The 23,613-nt window shown below is 35.5% G+C and overlaps 2 protein-coding genes and 1 long non-coding RNA gene across 3 annotated transcripts; all 3 read right to left on the bottom strand.

Moving 5' to 3' along the window:
• Positions 1–493: 493 nt before the first annotated feature.
• On the bottom strand, positions 494–1,982 carry LOC141640626 (uncharacterized). Its single transcript, XR_012543088.1, has 2 exons — positions 1,565–1,982; positions 494–855 (listed from the first exon to the last, which is right to left on the bottom strand). It is a non-coding gene; the product is annotated as an uncharacterized LOC141640626 (long non-coding RNA).
• Positions 1,983–11,692: 9,710 nt separating this feature from the next.
• On the bottom strand, positions 11,693–12,657 carry LOC141640596 (uncharacterized). Its single transcript, XM_074449330.1, has 3 exons — positions 12,415–12,657; positions 11,824–12,339; positions 11,693–11,722 (listed from the first exon to the last, which is right to left on the bottom strand). Exons 1-3 carry the CDS (start codon positions 12,655–12,657, stop codon positions 11,693–11,695), a joined length of 789 nt encoding a protein of 262 aa, XP_074305431.1.
• Positions 12,658–12,705: 48 nt separating this feature from the next.
• Positions 12,706–16,920, bottom strand: LOC141640595 (protein FAR1-RELATED SEQUENCE 5-like). Its single transcript, XM_074449329.1, has 6 exons — positions 16,896–16,920; positions 14,755–14,789; positions 14,585–14,657; positions 13,997–14,101; positions 12,973–13,931; positions 12,706–12,912 (listed from the first exon to the last, which is right to left on the bottom strand). The coding sequence occupies exons 1-6, from the start codon at positions 16,918–16,920 to the stop codon at positions 12,706–12,708; spliced, it is 1,404 nt and encodes a 467-aa protein (XP_074305430.1).
• Positions 16,921–23,613: the final 6,693 nt, after the last annotated feature.

Genomic DNA, 23,613 nt, shown 5'->3' with positions numbered 1-23,613 from the left:
AAATCTTTTAAACTACCATCGTCAACTACATAACCAAATAGCCATATATACCTCCATTAAATTCCATGAACACCTCACTACCCGTCATTAAACTACCATTGGCAGCCCATTTCACATCCACCAAATACCAAGAACACCTCAGGCCAGCACTGTCCACGAGCATCAACCACGGTCTACTCAAATTTGCCGTAAGGTCCCAGGGGTTGTGGTGATGGTGGTGGTGTTGCAGTAGTGGCGGTGGGTGGTATAGTACTTGGTGGTGCGGTGGTAGGCGGTCATCGTTTTAAGTTTCGGCTTTGGATACATACAATATGACGCTAGATACACATACGAGGAGCCCAGATACACAAATCGATTTGTGTGTCTTGGAGTACTCATGCGTATTTGGGGGTAATAATATGCGTATGTGAGCATAATAATATCTTTATCTAAAGGTAAATAAACAACTGGGAGGGAGGGAAGTGTTGATCTTTTGCTCATGATTGCAAGGACATAAATAATGTTCTACGCCATAATACATTAAGTTGATTGCAAGGACCTATAAAAAGCATAAATTTCTACCAAACCTACTGCACAACACTCATTCTGTCATTTTCTGAAGAAAATATTTATGGTTAATGTGCACACATTCTATAGGCTATAAATATAACTACAATAGGTACATGTTTCCGGTGTATAACAATTACTGAATGGCAGGGTCGGGGTTGCACCTCACCGACTGCCGCCAAATGAGCTCCTTGATTTCCTCTGAAAATGATGGCTGTTGAAAATAAAAACTGAATGGATGAAGACAGATTGGTTCTTCATTTATATCACGAAGAGGGGGTAAATATGGGTGTTAGAGCGCCTCATTAACTGTACAAAACAAGAAAACCAGTATTATGTTGAAAACAGGTTATACTTTTCCATAAATATTCTGCAAGTGATTGCTCAGGTTTGACAACAACGCGTATGACAAAAGTTAAGACATCATGTACCCAATTAATAAAACCATTAAACATAAAATTGCTGACAATACACATTAAACACAAGTAAATTATGGGATGAAAATGGTGTTACCTTAATGAATACGTACCATTAAATGACCAATCAGTCTGGTACACGGGCTCACGTTTTGCTATACAAGGAAATACACCAGCCACAATTGTTTGGGTGCATTCCTGCGGGACTATTTATCTAACATACTCCAGAAGGTAAAGAAAAGCGCATTATCGCCATTTCCATCGTTTTATACCAGTCCTTGGATTTCACACCCAAACCCCCGGCTACTTAAGCCCCTCGTCATTTTCAATCGTGCAATCGTACAATTTACGAGAATACCTTTAATACCACCTTCGGATATACATTGTATTGCTACTAAATACACAAATCGATTTGTGTATCCAGCATTAATACCATGTGTATCCGGATTATTATTATTTTGTGAGATCCACATTTAAAGAAAAAAACTGAAAAATCAAATAATTATACGCTTCTAGCAAACTAAATCAATTTAATGAAACATTCAAACAACCACCAACATTACTAAACCACAGTTGTTTTCTAATTGTTCAGATCTACTAACCTGAAACTTAAGAATGAAACACATATCCCCTCGCCGTCGTTGATCGCCCTTCTCTCTCTAGAAATAGATCGATTGTGTGAGGTCACCGTCGCCGACAAAGTAGGTTCGGCGACAACAGAATCAGTCACTGGTGATGTTCTTCGGTGGTCCGATAAGCGATGGTGGTGAAAAGGCAAGGAAAACTAGAGGTCGTGGTCGTCGGCGATGCGTCGACACTAGTCGTGTGTGATGCGTCGGCGTCGTTGTATCTCGCCGGCAGCGACAGCGGCAGCAGCTGAGGATGAGTGATGTGACAGGAGAGTGGATGGAGGTCGAGGGTGGGGTAGAGAATAAGAAAGAAAAAGGGTTAAGTTTGTATAGTTGGTTTTTACGCGAGATAGAGTAACAGTGTATATTAAATCTTAGTTCGTACAGTTCGTACCATTACTCAGTTCATACCTGAACCCGCCCCATATATATATATATATATATATAACCAGCAACATAGTGAGAAGCGTAAGAACTCCACCTTACAAAATTTTTTTCTAAAAAATAACGACATATTTGGATTCGGCATAGAATGTTATGGCTATGTAACATATTTCTTCGTCCAAAAAGTACAAATTATTGATGGAAATTGCGACGAGAAACATTTTATTAATTTTCATGCACCTACTACTTATTTTCATGTATCTAACAATTTTCATGCACTTAGAACTCGTTTTCGTGCACCTAGAGCCTGATATTTTCATGCACCTAGTAATCATATTCATGCAGGTAACAATTTTCATGCACCTAGTATTCGTTTTCGTGCATCTATAGTCATTTTAGTATACGTAATTGTATTTTTCTACATTAAGTTTATCTTTTGTTAATAAAATCAAAAATTATACTAAAAATGTGTTTGAATAAACTAAACTAAGGTTAAATGATCCATCAAAACTTTCAGAACAAGATTTGATGATGATTTAGTAAGGGTTCTCATGGTTCTCATTATGTTAGTGTTACCAGGATCACGACTATATATATATATATATATATATATATATATATATATATATATATATATATATATATATATATATATATATATATATATATATATAAATGAGATCTAATGAGTCCACCAAAATCCATTGAGTCTATAAGTCCTCTTTAGGACCCTTAAAAAGATGGGATAGAGAGATGAGATTGAAAGAGAAAAAGGGAGGATTAGTGCAAAAATTAGGGGATTAATGCTAACTAAATACTTTCCCTCACTACCTTCACTAATCAACCACTAATTGTACTATATATTATTTATTTTTCACTCACTTCTCTCTCATCTCACACAATTATCATTCCTCTCTTCTCTCTACAAACCAAAAAAATCAAATAAACTCAATTCCTCTCAAAAATCCAACAAAAATCAAAAACCAAATAATTCAAAAAAAAATTTACCCACTTCCTCACCTACCCGACCCCACCACCCCACCCCGACCACCCTCACCTCCCTCCTGTCCCGCCACGCCCCCTATGACACCACCACACCCTCACCTCTCTCCTCAATCCACCACCACCACGCACACCACCACAAATCCACCACCTCTGCCACCACCACCTACAACCACAAACAAAAAAAACCAAAAAGTCAGATCTCAGCGGCCCAATACCACCCGACACCACCTCCTCTCTTCCCCACTCTCCCTCACGCCCCCAGATCCGCCACGACCCGACACCACCTCACTCGTATAATTCAAAACCACCTCCCACCACCAACCCAAATAATTCAAAACCCAAAAAAAACATCAGATCTACTGTTTCAACCACCACCGTACCCCTCGCCTACCCTTTCAACCCTCGCCTACCCAAAACCCAAAAACATCAATCACCAACAATAACCACCACTTCAACCCTCGCCTACCCTTTCAACCACCACTGTACACCTACCCTTCTACCCAAAAAATTGAAAAATAACAAAGATCAAAATCTTAACAAATAAAAAAACAAAACTTAATTGAAATTTTAAAAAAAAACGAAAAAAAAACTGAAAAAACAAAAAAAAACAAAATGGAAAAACAATGTATCAACCACGACCACATTACCGAAAACATAAAAAAATAAAAACAAAAAAAACAAAATCTGAAATAAATAAAAATAAAACAATAAAGCAAGAAAAATGAAAACAAAAGAAGGTAGACGGCGGCAACAGACTTAACCATCAACCATCAAAAAATCAAGATTTTTGAGGAGTGGTGTGCGACAAGGGGAGACGACATCGAGGAGAGGCGGATCTCATTAGTATGAGGATGATAGGGCGGCGGAGAAGGGAGACGGCGGCAACAGACGGCGTCAAGGTTTGTTCGAAATTTTTGAGATCTGATGGTGAGGACGATAAGGCGGTTCTGGTGGTGGTATGTCAGCAGGTTGTTGGTGTGTCGGCATCAGGTGATGTTGTCGTGGTGGTGTCTTGGTGTTGGGGACGAAAGGGTGATTCTTTCACCAGATCTGGCCGAGGGTGGTGTGGTGTTGACGTCGTGGGGAGGAGGTGTGGGGCTGGAAGTTGGCGGTGGTGGGGCTGGAAGTTGGCGGTGGTGGGTGGCGGGTGGCGTCGTGGGGCTGGAAGATAGTGGTGGTGGGTGGTGGGTGGGGCTAAATGGAGGGGTGGAATATTTGAGTTTTTTGTTTTGTTTTGGGTTTTTTGTTTTGGTTTTTTTTAGAGAAATATGGGAGTGAAGAAAGAGAGAGAATGGAAATGAGAGAAGTATGAGAGAATGAATAATGATGAAGTGAGTAGGGAGATTAGAATAAGGAAGAAGTTATACAGAATTATGAAGAGTTATACAGAATTAGGGAGGAGATTAGGATGGGAGATTTATGGCCTTCCATTTAGATGAAATCTCATCCATCCATCTCTTATATCCAATGATCCATATGAGGACTTAGGGACTTAAAAGATATAGTGGACTCATGAGAACCCTTCTCTCTCTCTCTCTCTCTCTCTCTCTCTCTCTCTCTCTCTCTCTCTATATATATATATATATATATATATATATATATATATATATATATATATATATATATATATATATATATATATATATATATATATATATATACAAGGGATCCGATGAGTCTAGGGTTTTAAATGAGTCCGTCCTATCATTTCAGACCGTCAGATCCAACACAATGGACGCACAAGATGCTGACACGTTGCATGTCATACGTCAGCCTCCAGAGTTGAACAAAACCTCCAAAAAACGCGATGTTTCAAAATTTCCAAATTTTTTACTTTTTCTCTCCTCTTCAAACATCTCTCAACCGTTTTCCCCAAAAAATATCACCAATACACCGTTATAACAATCAAAAAAATTAAAATCATCAGTTGCTTCAAAAATCAAGAACAATAATCGTTGATATCACTCAATAATAGGTATAATCGAAATTCAAATCTCCTTTTCATGGTGTATATAAGTTTTATCATTTTAATTTTAGTATTGTGATATTAGTTTGTTGTTTTCTGCTTCAATAATGGTGTGTAACAATGGTAATTTGTATACACGATGATGAATTGAAGCAATGTTAACAAAAAAATGCAGGAATCGAAGAAGTATAATGACGAAAACGAGTAAAAAAGTAGATTCAAGCCCTAAAACGAAAAAGGGGAAAAGAAAAAACAAGGATGCAGACGATGAAGTTGCTACTACTAATGCGAAGAAACTAAAGGTGACTTTGAAGAAGAATGTTGGTAATGAATTAAAAGCAAACAATATGGAGAAAGACGTTGTTGAGCACGCTGAAAAGCCTAAAAGGAAACAAAAGTATGTAGTGTTTCTATTCTTCATTAAGTTGTAGTAAATGATTATGTATCATGTTATATTAATGAACTGTTGATGTTGTTTGTTTACACGGTTAACCTAATTTGTAAAACTATCATAGAAATGGATAGGAATGTTATACTGAAGAAATATGTATGTTATAGTTTCTATTTGGAAAGTGGAATGTGTAATTGTATCAGTAAACTGTCATAGAAATGGATAGGAATGTTATACTGAAGAAATATTTATTCTGACTGTTAAGCAATGTGTCTGTTACTGTTATTCAATGTGTCTGTTACATTAGCTGTTATTGCATGTTACAGTGAGTGAATTTGTTATTTCTGTAATTTGATTTACATGACTAAATTGTTGTTGTTGTTGTTGTTTATTTACTTTTTTGTAACATGTATAGTTTATGTTGCAGGCCTGTTGAATTTGTAGTTAAATGTCGATCAACAACTTTGGTCAAAATTATTAACAATCTTACAGATGAACAAAAACAAGCAGTTAAAGAGATTGGGTTTGGGGGCCTGTTAGAATTGAAAATAACCGAATTCCCAAAGGGGATAATAAAATGGGTGATAAAGGCATTCAACCACAACAGCTTCCTGTTCAAAGCTTCTGGTACAAAGGAGTTTATTCTGAAAAAAGATGATATCCATGACTTTTTCATGTTACCTAGGCAAGGTAATGAAGTGGAATTTACACCGATTGGTCGTTGTAAACAGTCAGCAGAGGAGCCTTTAAAAGAACAATGGCGCCAAAGGTTCGGATTAGGAGGCACAACAGAGATGATCAAGATGAACCAATTATCTGAAAATTTAAAGCAAACAACTGAGAGTGGAGATGACTTCAAGCGGATGTTTGTGGTCTACAGTATGTGCACATTCTTAGCACCTAACACAAGTCATATCCTAGATTTCAAGCTGCTTAACGCTGTCCAAGATGTTGCGAAAATCAAAGATTTAGATTGGTGCAAGTATGTGTTTCAGAAATTGGTTAAAGTAGTGGAAGAGTTTAAAGGTGGTAGTAAGAGTCTTTGCGGATGCACTATGTTCCTCATGCTGGCATACATGCATAGAATCGAGTTTAGAGGAGAAGTACAACCAACTGAACTTCCATTAATACAACATTGGACAGATGAAAAGTTGAAGAAAAGAGTTGGTGATGAGAAAGATGTAGGATACTTGGGGGATGGGACAATGACAAAGACAAAATATCCAATTTGTCCGCAAAAATCGAAACTCTTTCAAGTAAGGGGAAAAAAAGATGGGAGTCAGAAAACTGGAATTGAGAGAGGGAAAGTGTATGTAGCAATGGAACTGCCTCCAGGAATTGAATCAGATGAACAGTTAAAGAACAAGGCCATTGATGTAAGTTCAGAACATAGTAGTTATTGTAAAAATAATTTTTAATGCTAATTCTTTTAAAAACTTAAATAACAGTTGTACTTATAATTCTTACTTGTAATGTTATACAGGACATTCATTTGCTCTTCCTCGAGATGAAAAGGGATTCTGACCTTTTCCATGCAAGAAATGTTGAACGTATGCAGATATTCAAGCGAAAAGTAGGGTCGGAAACAGGTGTTCCTGATAAAAGAAATGCAGAATCGAGTGCCCCAGTTGCTCCAACACAAACTCAGCAACTATACAAGAATCCCATGTACCATGCTTATATGAACGAGTTGGTGAAGAGGACTAAACATGCCCAAAGCCTTGATATACCTTCTTTTGAAGAGTTTGAAGAATTAATTAATGCATACAACAAGTCCTTAGATGAAGAACAACAGAATGCTACAAAGACAAACCAGTCACCACAGAATATTGCAAAAGGCTTAGAAGAGATTGTTTTAAACATAGTCAAGGAAGCCGTAAACCCTGCTGTTAAAAAAACATTGAATGAGGAGACAACAGACAAAGGGGAATTGCTGAATTCACAGAATACAAACAGCAGCGACTTCAGCTACGAGTCTGACCATGGGAATGAGTATAAAGACATGACAGAGACTCTAACTACAACAAACATGGAAGAACCAGCAAATGGAGATTCAGATGCCACCGAAGACAGAACAACTGATAAGCATTCATATCTACTACACACAAACATAGAAGAAGAATGCATGGATGTAGTCGATTATGATTTTGGATGTTCACTGGTATGTGAACATGCAGAAGAGGAGACAATTCTGTTGTCGGAGTACATGATTGAACATAGTGAGTTGATGACGCCTCTTCTTCGACAAAGAAAGGAGGTACTAGACTACTATTACCTAACTGACCACAACTACAAGAATGAGTAAGTATAAAACTCACCTTTTTACATTCGTATATATTTTCTATATTTGTATGATATACATTTGCATATTACAACTTCTTCTTTTTTTTTTTTTTTTACAGTGAGAGATTAGCAACATTTGGATTGCTGCACTTTCTGTCAAAGGATGATGCAAAAAGTATGATGGCCGATGAGTTGATAACAACATCAGTCATAGAATGTTGGTCAATTATGCTTAATGAACTGATTGTCAAGAGGGTGGTGACTGATGAACCCTACAGATTATATTTGGGAATTAATCATATGGTATGTTATTCTGAAGGGTTATATATGTTATAGTAACTGTAGTAGTATGTTATACTGGTAATTTTATTGTATGTTACTCTGAAGGAATGTATATGTTATAGTAATTGAAATAGTATGTTATACTGGTAATTATATTGTATGTTACTCTGAAGGAATGTATATGTTATAGTAATTGAAATAGTATGTTATATTGGTAAGCATAATGACAACATTTAAGCTTTCAATTTTCAGGAACAAATCATTAGCTTATTGACAACAGAAGATGATAAAAAAAGGCGGAGGATATGTGGAAGAAATATTTAATGCATGGAGAGGATGGTGCAAGTGTTGCAAAAGTCCATTGAATTTGGATTCTGACATGGTAAGAAAAAATAGTTTCAAACTTTTTCAATAAGAAACTATAAGAATCTATGACTGCCAATATCTAAAAAGCTTGTTTCTTGACGTTTTCGTAGGTATTCATTCCAATGATATTTAATAAGCACTTCTTTTGTGCTTGTATAAATTTCATTGAGAAGAAGATTGACTACTTAGACAACAGAGAGTATGGAGGGGTCTTTACAGAAAATGAGTATGTCGACATGACAATGATAACAGTACGTTTTCTAGTGGCTTTTGCAATTGCAATTTGATATATTGTTGTAAGCTTAGAACTGAGTATCTGAATGTGTTTACAGTATCTGAATGTGTATTGTTGTAATGCAGGCCCATATGTTTAGAGAATTTCTAGCTGAAAATGGTGTTCAAAAGGGCGGAATGGTTAAAAGTTTTCCAATGAGAAATGTGCAATTCAAGTGGAAGTGTACAGAATTGTATGAGAATGTCGACTGTGGAGTGTTTATGATGTTTCACATGTTGTTTTAAGTTGGTAAGCTATTTGATTGTGACCTTGGAAATGCGACAACGAGGATTGTATGTCGGGCAGAGATATTAGCAATACTTGTGATGAGTGACCTTAATAGTACACGAGATAAACTGATGGAGAAGGTTGAAGAAATCAAGACTGAAAGAAAAGCTTTACTGCCTGTGCTTGTTGAGCAGCGTAAGAAAAAGGCTGAAGAGGAAGCAAAGAGTAAGGGTCTTGTACAAACTCTTTGGATACATATTATATTCCATACGTTTTGCGACTTGTAAGTAATATTATTTGCATGAACTGAAAACAGGACTTGAACAAGAACAATTATGGTCAACACCAAAAGCAAAAAATCAGAACAGCTGTGATGACTATCTGAAGACACCTATGTCAGTCTTAGGCAGTCGAATAAAGGGAGCATCAGATAGCATTGGCTGCACATTATACTGCGGAGAATCAGAACCTAATTCTATTCTTGTGTCAAGATTTATGAGAAATAATAAATCGCGTTTCTCATGGATATTGATTACGAGGAAGGAAGTGGCTGATTATTGCTTTCTGGATGACTACATATTTGATCAAAGGTATTAAAAACTGAATCTTATCTACTGTAAAAAAGAATGTAATTACACATGTAAGTTGTTAACTGGTAATTTTTTTTTGGACATAGAGAGTCCGTGGTGGTGTATAATGCAAAAAAGAGTTTAACAAGAGAAGATATACAAACGTTGATGCCAACAGTACATCTAATTCAAAATGTCGTAGAATGTTGGGCCATGCTACTGAATAACATAGCACACACTGAGAAAGGCACAAAAACACTTATGTTTTTTGGAATAAATCACAAGGTAAGTAGTCATACTGATCATCTTTAACTGTTACTGTGATTATGCATGTATGTTACAGTGATTGAATAAGTCTGTTATTGTGAATGAATGTGCATTCATTTGACTTGTTATTAATATATCAGGAGGACATCAATGCTCTGGTTGAAAGAGAATCCAATGGTACACAGGTTGATACACAAGCTAACAGTGTGTATGAGTGTTGGGATAGGTTTATAGCTCATAACTCAGAATGCAATCTTGAGGCAGAACTGATTTTTATCCCCTTATATGCTGGAAGACACTACTTTTGCATGTGTGTCGACATGTCAAGCAAGAAGGTGGATGTACTCGACAGCGTGATTCGTAAATCATGGAAGGATAGCAATGTGTATAATATTACAAGAGTAGTGGTATGTGTCAATATCTATTCGCACATTCAAATATTCAAATAACACTTTGTGACAGTTTTAAAAGACTAATTAAAAGAGTGTTGTCTTGTTTGATGTAGGCTGGTGTACTCAGTGATTACTTGGAAAGTAAAGGAGTGAAGGATGCAGAGGCAATAGCAGGATTCCCTATCTTTGAGACAAAATTGCCATGGCGAACACATGATGCCACTGACGAGGAATCAGGATGTTTTTTAATGATGCACATGATTGCATACGAGGGGGAACCGTATGAATCTGAACTGGGCAAGAAGATTACAAGGCGCATATTTTGTACTGAAATGGCAGCATCATTGGTCTTGGCAGACATAAATGAGAAGCGAGCTGAAGTTACTGCAAAGGTGGATGCATTAAAATGTAAAAAAGAAGATATGTGGATAGAAATTAAGCGTAGAAGGGATGAATCGACTGAAAAGAACAATGGCAACACTGAACCTGTTGCAACAAATCCCAACGTAACTGAGATTCCTGTGCTACATTCAAGTCCATAAACATTTGCAACGTATGGGAGGAGAGTGAAACAAGCAGCAAGGAGAGAAGGCTATCCAAAAAAGAAAAAAGTAGAAGGTGGAGATGCTGGAAAGAAATGAAGTTAATTCATTTTGATGTATTTTGTAAATGTGTTCTGGAGAACATATGTTAAAGTAGTTAAAACAGATTGTTATGGTAATTGTGTTTCATTGTTACAGTATTGAATGAATGATGTTATTGTGAATTAATATTTCTGTTAGCATGTTATACTTACAATTTGTTGATATTATTGTAACAATGCCTGTTACAGTAACATCATTAATATTTCTGTTACAGTAGTTGTATTACGATGTTTTAGTAACAGTTTGACGATGTTACAGTGGAACAGCGGGATTACCTAGAAAATAAAAAATGAAAAATAAATAGTGTCTCTGTTGCAGCAACACTTTAAATATGTTATAGTAACGTTAGAATGATGTTATTGAGAATTACAATGACATTGTCTCAAGTACAGTGATTTTGCTGCCAAAATCATCACATTGACATTCTAAATGTTGTAACAGTAGTTGTATTATGTTGTTTTAGTAACAGTTTGATGATATTACAGTGAAACAGCATGATTACCTTGGAAAAGTAAAAGGAAACAATCCACAGTGTCTCTGTTGCAGCAACACTTTAAATATGTTATAGTAACGTTAGAATGATGTTATTGAGAATCACAATGACATTGTCTCAAGTACAGTGATTTTGCTGCCAAAATCATCACATTGACATCGTAAATGTTGTTACAGTAGTTGTATTATGATGTTTTAGTAACAGTTTGATGATATTACGGTGAAACAAAGATGATTACCTTGGAAAAGTAAAAGGAAACAATCAACGATTATGCATTTGCGAAACACTTTGAATATGTTATAGTGACGTTAGAATGATGTTATTGAGAATCACAATGACATTGTCTCAAGTACTATTACAGCAAGCATCATAGTTTCCAAAAAACTGTGTAGATATAAAACTGTATGTCTCAAAAAATCACAATAATCGTTTGATTGGACTGTATTTTCTTATAACCTAAAATATGACGAATACAAAAAACGTAAAGTAATGGTAAAATTGAATTGTATTAATGTCCATGCTGATCATCACTAATTCCACAAGTGCAACAACATCAATCAAACAGCATCATCATCTTCTGAAGTTGCCTGTGAAGAAAAGCAACAGTAAAATGATGTTAATCACAGTAACAATGAAAGTTAATCTGGAAAAAAAGCAAGATAATTAGATAAAATGTAAGAGAGAATACATCATCTAGTTCCTTTTGAGAGCAATTGCGTTTGTCATGGTTAGCCATCTGTTTGCAGCAGGCGCAAAGTCTTTTAGGCTTCTGTGCTTTTGCTATCGACTCGTTCCTGCTGGACAAAAGCCTTTTGCCGCTACCCTTGTTCCTGACTTGTTTGGGTGGTAAGATCGTCACTTCTGAAGAACTTGTAAAACCCAAAAGCTGCTCTATCTCTTTCTCCTTGGATAATACCTCTGATGAGGACAAAGGACTGAATTCTTCTATAAAAGACTTCAAAAGAGCAGCTAATTCTTTGATGCGATCAACATGCAAGCTTTTTGCAACACCGATTGTCGAATAGAACTCTGACCAAACATTAGAAATCTCCATCTTGATAACATCAGCAGGGTCACAGTCCTCTATGATATTGCCAGGAAGAATTGAGAAAGGGATTCTATAGGAAGCCTTACACCAATGGGGAACGATGTATTTGGAAGGAATGCTTTTAAGGAGATTAGCTAAGAAAACCCAATATACATGCTTGCAAAGTAAACCTTTACTTTCAAAAAGTTTGCAACTGCAAGTAACCTCTTATGTTGCGACATTATATGAGACCTGGAATGTAGAATATCTCAACTCATCATTAATGTCATATACACGAACGTCCCCATTTACAGGCATACCAGCAAGGCCGCAAGAAGAAGTGTTCTTCAATTGAACTTGAACATCATAAAAAACATTATGGGTGGAGACAGATGCAGCATGTAACTCAATTTTAGTAGCCACCGCAGAAGTGACTGGTAAATTGTGCTCACTATCCTTATCATGACATTTTTGCAAATAACGCTGTTCTTCCATGCCAGTTTCAAACCGCATCCAAAACTCAACCAAAGTTCCAAAATGAGTCTAATAATGCTTATAGAAGGAATTTGAACTCTCGGATCTCTGATTTGTTCTTAACAACCCTCCCAATGGCATGTCTCTAAAATAGGCAGGGATCCAACAGTGCTTCTCACGATACATGCTTGATAGCCATTTATGGCCAACAAGGTTGAAATCATTCATAACTGCAAGCCACTTCTCTTCAAACTCTTTTGGTTCTAAAGTAGAATCCTAAACAACCGAATGCAAACGAGAGAGAAAATCAGTCTCTTTGCATATGTTTGCACCTACTTTAGAACTAACTTTTTCCATAATATGCCACATACAAAAACGGTGGCGGGCTGTTTTAAAAACATTAGGAATAGCAAGTAATATCCCAGCATCTTGATCTGTTACGATACATAAAGGCTCCTTTTGACCCATACAATCCAAAAACTTTTTGAAACACCATGTAAAGGAGTCTTCATTCTCATGATCAAGCAAACTACAAGCAAATGTGACAGACCGTTTGTGGTGATCAACTCCAGTAAACGGAGTGAAAATCATACCATATTTATTAGTTCCGTATGTAGCATCAAAGCTAAGGGCATCACCAAACTCAGCATAGTTCTTCCTAGACTCAGCATCTGACCAAAACACCCTGCTTAAACACTTCTGATCATCAATCTCGTGTGCAAAGTAGAAACCAGGTTTAATTTTTGCTAGCTCTTCAAGATGATTAACAAAGAGAGTTGCATCCTTTAAACCTATATAACATTTGACATCCCTAGCAAAATTCTTAAAATCTGTCAAAGTTGCTCCAACATTAGCATAACCATCTGCATATTCTTTGCATTGCTGAAAACTAATGGACGCTCCCAGCTGCAACTTTGAGTTATCAATGATTAACTTTTTTTGGAAATAGGAAAGTTTCCTTACAACTTTCTGGAACTCTTTGTCGTTAATAGAGAGAAGACGGTGATTATGGAAAGAAACAAATTGATCAACTCTACAACCTCCACCCCCCGTCGCTTCAACCCTCATCATTGCTGGACACCCAATCCTAGTAACTTTAACATTCCTTGAAACATAAGGCTTAACAGTAGAATCTTTCTCAATAGGACACTTCAGTTTATTTTTATTCTCTCTGTATCCTTGACGATTACAAACAATAGACTTCCTCAGTAATTCACCACCACGGGTACGTTTTGTAGTATACAGCCTTGGCTCAAACCCACAGGAAATTGCATATACCACAAAAAAACACATTGCTGAATCAAAGTCAACAAACTGCATTTCAGTTTAGGTGTGAACGACTCCTCAACTAGCCTAGTACATCTCTCACTACCACCAGGAGTGTAGCTCAATTGAAGTGGATGTATTGCTGTTGGATGTGATGTGCAGGTTTGGGTAAAAACAGATTCACGACAAGATTGAACCTCTGAATAATGTAAAGGTAAAAAAAACAATCAGAGAATAAACAAGGTATATTACAGGGGTATGTCATATATGTTACAACAATATATCATGGCTGTTACGTTAATGCAGCATATGTGTTGCAGTAACTGAAGATGTGAAATTAAGAATGAAACAAAACATGTTACAGTGATTGTACAAATACTGGTACAGTAATGTATCATATCTGTTACAGTAAGTGACATAGTGAAGTTGTGAAACTTTTAACTTATATTCAAATATAGCATGTAACAGTAATGTAGCATATGTGTTACAGTGGCATAAATATCTGTTAAAATAAACATGTGGATTAATGAAAATAATCAATTAAAATTCAACAATAAAAATAGCAGAAAACACATAAATTAGCATAGCATGAGTTCTAATCAATGAAAAATAGGTAAAAAAATGCACATGCATGTATAGAGAAAGGAGTGTAAAACGAAAAACAGAGAAACGATGTTATAACCGGGATGAATGTCATCTTCAACGGAAACATTAGTCAATGGAGTAGACGGAACTGTCGACATTAAAATAGAGACCTGCAAACACAAAGTAAATACTGATTAAAACGATGAATAAGCTAAAACGAACAATTGAAATCATAATTTGATGAAAACGAAACTGAAGATGAATTACGATTGAAGCCTTGTAGAGAAAAGTGCAGAAAATACCTAAAACCAAAGAATAACAGAAACGGATTTAGATGACGATCAGAGTAAGCTTCAACAGCTGTGCAGAAATTAAACAATAAATCGTCTAAGAACAATAACAGTAATAAATTAGGAAAAAACAGTAACAAATTTAACATAAATAATGAGAAGTACAAGTAAAGATGATAAGCGAATTCACCAGAAAAAATTGCGAGTTGAAGGTGAAGTAACAACGTGAGAGAATTTTGAAGAGAGATAAAGAAGAGAGAGAAAGTTGTTATGATTTATGAGGAAGATTACGCAGAAATAGGTGTTTGTATAAAGCTGAGTTGGAATATAAATTTGAAAATAAAAAAATAAAATCTGAGATTTAATCTCAGCCATACGATTGAGTTGATTAGGAGATGATCGGATGGCTAGAGAGAGATAGAGATATAGGATCTATTGAGTCTACCCTCTTATATATATATATATATATATATATATATATATATATATATATATATATATATATATATATAGAGAGAGAGAGAGAGAGAGAGTTAGGTTCTTGTAAGTTTTGTTTCTTATGGTGAGTTTGTGCTTGGAAATCTCATCACTAGATTATATTAGAGATGAATGGCCAAGATCTAATCTTACCTGTCATATAAAATCACTGTCATTTACTTATTTTCTCTTTTTTCTAGTGTTACTCTTTTTTTTTTTTACTTTAATTTTTTTATCTCCTTTTTTTTTTACCTCGTGTTATTATGCTGTTATTATGCTTTTTTTTATGACTTTTTTTTTTTACCACGTGTTATTGTGCTGTTATTGTTATTCTAGTGTTATTGTGATGTTATTCCGGTATCTATATTTTTTTTACTACTCTGATTTTTTTTTTTTTACTTTAATTTTTTTACTATTTTATTTGTACCTCGTGTTATTATGCTGTTATTGTGCTTTTTTTATTTTGGGATATTCTCTCGTGTACCCCTCAAATTTTTCATTTTCTATGATATACCCCTCTTTTCATGCAAAAAAACTTTGACCGTCAATAACTCTTGGCTACAAGTTCAGAATACGATAAATTTTTTTTTCAAATTGACCGTCTTTAAGAGGTCTTCTGTGTGAAAAAAAATTCACCGACGTTTTAACTCGTAGTCGGGAATTATGGTCGGTCAAAGTTTATTCATTAAAAAATGTTTGATCAACCATAACTACCGGCTACGAGTTCAAAAAGCGGTCAATTTTTTTTTTTTTTTTTTTCAAATTGAAGGCCTTGACGAGATAATTGGTTTGAAAAAAAAATTACCATTTTCTGAACTCGTAACAGAGAATTATTGTCGGTCAAAGTTTTTTTATGAAAAACGAGGGGTACACCATATAAAACGAAAAAGTTCAGGGGTACACGAGAGAATATCCCTTTTATTTTTTACTTTGATTTTTTTTTATCTTTTTTTTTACCACGTGTTATTGTGCTGTTATTCTAATGTTATTGTTATTCTTGTGTTATTGTGATGTTATTCCGGTGTCAATTAGATTTTTTCTACTACTTTAGTTTTTTACTCTTTTTTTTTCACCACATGTTATTGTGTTGTTATTTTAGTGTTATTGTTATTCTGGTGTTATTGTGATGTTATTCCGGTGTCACTTTGATTTTTTTTACTAATTTAATTTTTTTACTCTTTTTTTTTTACCACGTGTTACTGTGCTGTTATTCTGGTGTTATTGTGATGTTATTCCGGTGTCACTTTGATTTTTTTACTACTTTAATTTTTTTACTCTTTTTTTTGACAACATGTTATTGTGCTGTTATTCCGGTGTTATTGTGATGTTATTCCGATGTCACTTTGAGTTTTTTTACTACTTTGATTTTTTTACTCTTTTTTACCACGTGTTATTGTGCTGTTATTTTGATGGTATTGTTATTCTGGTATTATTGTGATGTTATTCCGGTGTCACTTTGATTTTTTTACTACTTTGATTTTTTTTACTCTTTTTTTCTCCCGTGTTATCGTGGTGTTATTGTGGTGTTATTGTAGTTTTATCCGTGTGTTATTGGAGTATTATTCTGGTGTTATTGTTGTGTTATTGTTATCTTATACAACTTCAATTTTCAATAGATGCAATAGTGACTCGCGCACTCACCAATCAGTGTCGTCATCTCCTCCATCTTTATTCTTATACAGACTAAAAACTGATTCATCTAGGCTTTGAACTATTGTCCCTTTTAAACTTCAAAAAGATTGGTGTATTGATAATAATGTCTTACACTTGCTCCCATTCACAACAAAATTCACATGATTCATAATTTCAAACTAACAAGTTGGAAATGAATCGCTACATTTTCTGTTATAACCCAATTTCATAACCAAACCCAAGATAAAACAGTAGTATGCTTTTGAATTCCGGCAGGCCAGCATATTACACACTACACATAGGAGAAAAAATGTGTTGATCTGGTTTACTGTTAAAATTTAACAGCGGCATCGGACTAAAATTCAGTCGACTGCCACTAGCAATAGAACTTACCACCCCGGTACACAAGGCTGTGTCAACCAGACTGCTCACTTTCTCCCACATCGACACCAACCACCCTGAATCACCATATTACTTTCTCCCACATCGACACCTGGTTTTAATTCACAAAATCGCATTTGATGTAATACCCACCATGATTAAGGACCCTTTTGACCAACCCTTTTGACCACGGTAGACCTTAGGAGGGGATAGGTGAGAGGATAAGTGAATATAAGTGACATATGCAGTTGGTTGCTCGACCTAGTAGAGACTACTCGGCCGAGTAGTGGGAACACTCGACCGAGTATAGCTGCAGTTGACGTGTTATTATAAAACGTAAATTCGCAAGTCTTAATTCATTTTCGACGGTTCCATTTCACCCTAACCCTAATTTATCCCTCTCTCACCTATCACCCACCTTGCCCTACATTCTTATCTAGCCTAGATTATAACCATGGAAGGGGACGGGGTTACACATGAAGGATGCGTGTGAGGATGTCGCCGTCGGTCCGCGTCACGAGGTAAGTCGCTGTTTTGCTGTCATTTTCAGTAGGCTCTTGAGGTAGTCTTATAATAGGATATGGTTACCGTTTGTAGGATGCGTCTCGGAGTCTTGCTTGGCTAAGTGTCGATGCATTTCATGGTTTGACGATAAGGAAGGGTTTCCCTACTCAGTTTTTTTTAATTGATTTGAGATTTGTATTGTATTGTGTATGATTGATTGTCCACTGATCTTTGTGGGAGTGTTGGTGTTGGTGTTGGTGTGGTGTTGATATTATGATGATTGTGGTGGAGTCACTTGCGGGAGTGGCTTCACACCCTAGTTCGCCCTCCGTGGAACCCGTCACGGGAGGGGATGTGTACATTAAGGGACAGGGATATCGCTCGTTGATGAGCGGGGCTTAGGTGGGGATTGGCTGCGGTCCTCCCACTGGCGGTGAGGATTACCTGTTGCGATGGGTAATCTGGAAGGACTACACACTTTGGTGTGTAGTCGGTTATTGTGTGAGATTGGGAGATCGAAGGAGGATGATGATCATTGAGTATCTTTTGTGCCTGTCTTGCTTTGGTTATTCAGTAACTGACCCCGTGTTGTGTTTGCAAAACTGTGGTGATCCATTCGGGGATGGTGAGCAGTTGGTTTAGCAGGTACAGTTGATCTGTGTGCTGATGGGCTTAGAGGGGAATCGAGTCACCATGCTACCGGAATTGATGTCCTGACGCATGAGCTTAGTAGCTATCATAGTTATCACTTTGTATCACGTTATGTAGTTTTGGTTGTAAAAGCTTATAGAATTATAATATAAATGTTCTTTTATTGTTTATTTGATCTACTACCTCGGGTGACCGAGATGGTAACACCTTCATACACTGGGATGGTCCTTGGTAAGGCATCTTGGTGTGCGGGGGTGTTACATTAGAATCGATTCGACATCTCAAAACACAATCTAAATTCAACCGAAAATCAACATTATTTTCATTGAACATCAAATTCGAATAAAATAATCACATTTAGTTAAATTAAATGATTATATTAAAACTTGCTAGAAGCAGCCATGGAAACCACGCCCTGAGGACCGCGTCGAGAGGAAGATAAACGCAGATGTGAGTCAACCTGCTGAAAAAGCGACGACTGAGTTGACACCGACGATTCATGCTCGAGAAACGATTAACGAAGACCTGTGAACTGCATTGAATTACGAAAAGGAGACATTGATCGAGTTCTCCGTCCTGATTTGCTTCATAATCTCAATTCCCTAGGAATTCTGATTACATCGTCTTGATTAGTACTAAGATGAGCGAAGAGCTTGACGGATCTGTGAGGAACAACTCGTCGGCGGTAGACATTGACTCACCGATTTTCGGCGAGTTAGACGAGTCAACTCGGTGGGAGAACTCGAACGAGGCAGGAGGCGATGAAGCGTCGGAAGTTGTCCGAGAAGTGGCGGACCTTTCAGTGGTGATGGCGTAGTGCATGGTCGGTTTTGAGAGAAACAACGTTGTTTGATGGGGTTGTTATGGTAATGGTGGTTTTGGAGTTTGGAGAGTGAGGTTAGCATTCATGGTTTTATGTGAAAAGTGGAAAGTCAATGTGAGAAACAAAACCTTGATTATCGAAAACTTACCAGATGTCGGTCTTTTTTATGTTCTTTTTGTCAGTATAAGATCTCAGCCATCTATTTGCTATCATCTAATGGTTGAGATTTTAAAGCACAAACTCACCATAAGAACCAAACTCACGAGATCCCGCCTCTCTCTCTCTCTCTCTCTCTCTCTCTCTCTATATATATATATATATATATATATATATATATATATATATATATATATATATATATATATATATATATATATATATATATATATATATATATATATATATATATATATATAGGTGGGATCCGGTGATAACGATCATTTGGTAAGAACGAACTAACCAGCCCATTACTTAATTAAACTACCAGCCCCCTAATAAATTACGACACTACCAACCTTCTATTAACAACACACTACGCAAAAGACCCAAAGCCCAATCATCCCACCACAACCAGATTCCGGCGACCTACACACTCACCGCCGACACCGACTTCATCGCACACCACCGTCTACAAGACGCTGGCAGAGAGACGACCACCGTCGTCACCTCTACTGCCCATCCCACGTCGCCTTTATTCGACATCTCAAATCTCCTGCTAACGGAGCTCGAAGGACGTCAAAATGGTGCTCTACCATCGTACCTCTACTCGAACTGCGCGGACGCCACCCACGGCGTCATTTCGACTTCCACCCAAAAGCTTCTCTTCTGGTTCCTTCTCTCTTTCTCGTCGGTGGATTTCAGATTTACAAATGACAGTGGTGATGGTGATCGGAGCTCCGACTATATCCAAACCATCTCCAATTATTTTCGTCCTTGCTCGCCGGAGATTCACACTAGTGACAGATAAGTCATCGCAACAACTAATCAACACCAATGTATGATGTATCTACTTCAAATTTTGATGTATCTACTTCAAAATTTGATGTATCTAGACTCTATTTTAATGTATCTTAACATAGATACACAAAATTAGTTATGAGGTACATTAAATTTTGTTTGAGATACATTATTTTAGAAACCAGATACACTGGGTTCAATTGGGAATTTAATTTAGGGGTTTGTGGTGCTCAACCATGGCCGGTGATAATACGACGACACTAAACACACCTTCGTTCACGCAGATTATGGTGGACCATCGATGAGCAACCTCGACTCTCAAAGGTCACCCATTTCATCTTATTGAATATCACTTTCTCCTTCCTCGTTGCTTTTTGTTAGTCCGGTCACCACCGTCGATGGTTTCTAGTGTTAGTAGGACTGGGCGTGTGAGTAATGGTGGTTGTTGATGGTCCCGTAGTGGATCGATTGTTGTGGTGACGGCGGGACGATTGTTTGGTGCGACGATGGAGGAGCAAGAAGAAGGGACGGTTGGTGGCGAGCTGCGTCGGAAGTCCGGCTAACGGCTGCCAACTGGCGGTGAGGAAGTTTGGGTAGGATAAGGATGAGTGACGTTGAGGATGGTGCCGGCGTAGTCAGAGCCTTTGGGTGGCAACGGTGGATGACGGTGGCAGAGTTTGTGATGGGTGTGTCAGAGACGATGGACGACGATGACAGTCAATGGAGATGAGATATAGGCAGTGATGTCAAGGAGTTATAAATGTGTGAAAAGAGATGAAAAGGGTTGTCAGTCACTTAGGCGTGGGTTTATTTGTGTAATTTACAAACGTGTTCTCACTTTTTGCACCGAATGATCGTTCTCACCGGATCCTAAATATATATATATATATATATATATAGAGAGAGAGAGAGAGAGAGAGAGAGACAGAGAGAGAGTCGGGATCCGGTGAGAACTGCTAAATATTTGAGGATTGAGGATTGCAATACAATATCACGCGTTCTTCAATACAATATCACGAAAAAATCATACTGGTCCAAAAAAAAAAAATTATAATTTTTTTTTGCGCAGCTGTTTTTTTCGTGTGAGATTGTTTCGAATAACATGTGATATTGTATTGAACAACCTGTGATATTGTAATGAAATCCTCAATCCTCAAAAAGATAGTGTATACTCACATGATCTCATTCATATATATATATATATATATATATATATGTATATATATATATATATATATATATATGTATATATATATATATATATATATATATATATATATATATATATATATATATATATATGTATATATACTCTCTCCCATCCAAACCAAAGGTAAAACTTGCTTTTTTACACTATTCATGGTCGTAGGGAATCGTGGATATTACTCTCAATCTATATGACAAAATATATTCATGTGAGAAATTGTTTGATTTATCGTTATGAATGTTATAAGAATATCAATTTTTTTAATTTTTAATAATGTGTAACTTTGGTGTGGATGAGAGGGAGTATAAAATGGGTTGAAGCGCTGTGGATGCGACACGTGTCAACCAAAGATTATATATATATATATATATATATATATATATATATATATATATATATATATATATATATATATATATATATATATATATATATATATATATATATATATATATATATATATATATATATATATATATATATATATATTAATTACAATGAACATTAAATATAAACATAATAAATGCTATATAAATTTTAGCAAAGTATTAATTAGAATTTAATAAATGTATTATAAAATTACATATAACAATTACGATGATTTGATTCTAAATTTATTAAAAAATTATCTTGATAAAAAATTTAAAATGTAAATAATTACGTTCATTGCGAAAAATGCTTTCAATTGAGTATAATTTTCATTATATATATTGAAATATTTTGATATGTAGAGATGATTAAAGTGAGTGCTCACAATGAATAAAATTTACGTAAAAAAAACATTTTAAGAAAGTGATAAAACTTAGATTATTACATCCATTATGAAAAACATATTTGGAAGAGCTATTGTATTTGTTAAAAACAGAACTTAAAGAATATTACAAGAGATAAGTTTTTTGCGAAAGGGGTAACTAAGCCCCTTAACTTTGTTCAATTGTGTTGTGAAATTAAGCCTCATAAGTTTCATTTGAAGCAATCAAGCAACCTTAAGTTTCACAAAAAGTAAAATTCAACCCCATTTTGTAAAATTTCACCAAATTCTTATATTAAATCACTTTTAATACAATTTAACAAATATAAAATATTTTGTTTTGTAGTTTTAGAACTTTCATATTTATATTAACTACTGAGAATTGTTTTTTTTATTGAATATTATAGTATATAGACAATTTACTATATATGTGTGAATACTATGTAAATTATAAAAAATTTACTAAATATGTATGTAAAAGCGTTCTTCAATGATTAATAAATTATGTAGAAATTCGTAAAGTTGCAATTAGTAATTTTTATTATTTAATAAAATGTTTAATAGTAATATAAAATGATTTAAATATAAGATTTTGGTGAAAATTTAGAAAATGGGGGTGAATTTCACTTTTGGGTGACACTTAAGGAGCTTGATTATTTCAAACGAAACTTATGGAGCCTAATTTTACAATTAAATAAATTTAAGGAATTAATTACCACTTTTGCGAATAAGTTTTATAGTGTCGTAATGAAAAAAAATTATATTTCAGAAATTGAAATACATATGAGATTTTGATAGGTTTAAATATACGGAAAATTCATGTGGTACTCTCGAACTTTGCCATTTTTCACGTAGTATCCAACTTTTTAAGTTTGTGCACATCATATCCTTGAAATTTGATTTTCAAGCACAACATGTCCTTTATATCGTTTTTAAAACTTTCAATTGAGCATAAATTATAGATTAGAAATCGGAATTGACTAATTTTTTTTTCCAAATTGATTAACTCTTCGAGATCTACAAATTGATAAAACGAAATTGGTCATTCGGAAATTTATGATCAAAGATATGTTTGATTTGAGGTTTTCGTTAAAAAAAACCCTATAAAATGTTAGTCGGCGATTTTATTTTTCTCAAATCGTAGATTATGACGAGATAATTATTTAACGAAAAAAATTGGCCGATTCTGAATTCCGATCTAGGAGTTATGCGCAATTGAGTTTTTTTACAGCGACAAAGGGATATGTTGTGCATGAAATCAAACATGGAGGGTATAATGTACACAAACTTAAAAAGTTGGGTACCATGTGCAAAATTACAAAGTTCGAGGGTACCACGTGAATTTTCCGTTGAATATATTATTATAAACGACATAAAAAAGTAGAAAATACGTTACATTTTCTTTTAATATCTTCAATTAAATATGTATATATGTCAAGTATAAAATTGTAAT

The sequence above is a fragment of the Silene latifolia genome, unplaced genomic scaffold, assembly GCF_048544455.1.
Source record: "Silene latifolia isolate original U9 population unplaced genomic scaffold, ASM4854445v1 scaffold_95, whole genome shotgun sequence".
Taxonomy (NCBI): domain Eukaryota; kingdom Viridiplantae; phylum Streptophyta; class Magnoliopsida; order Caryophyllales; family Caryophyllaceae; genus Silene; species Silene latifolia.
The sequence above is the reverse complement of the archived record's forward strand: the minus strand, read 5'-3'. Positions and strand labels throughout refer to the sequence as shown.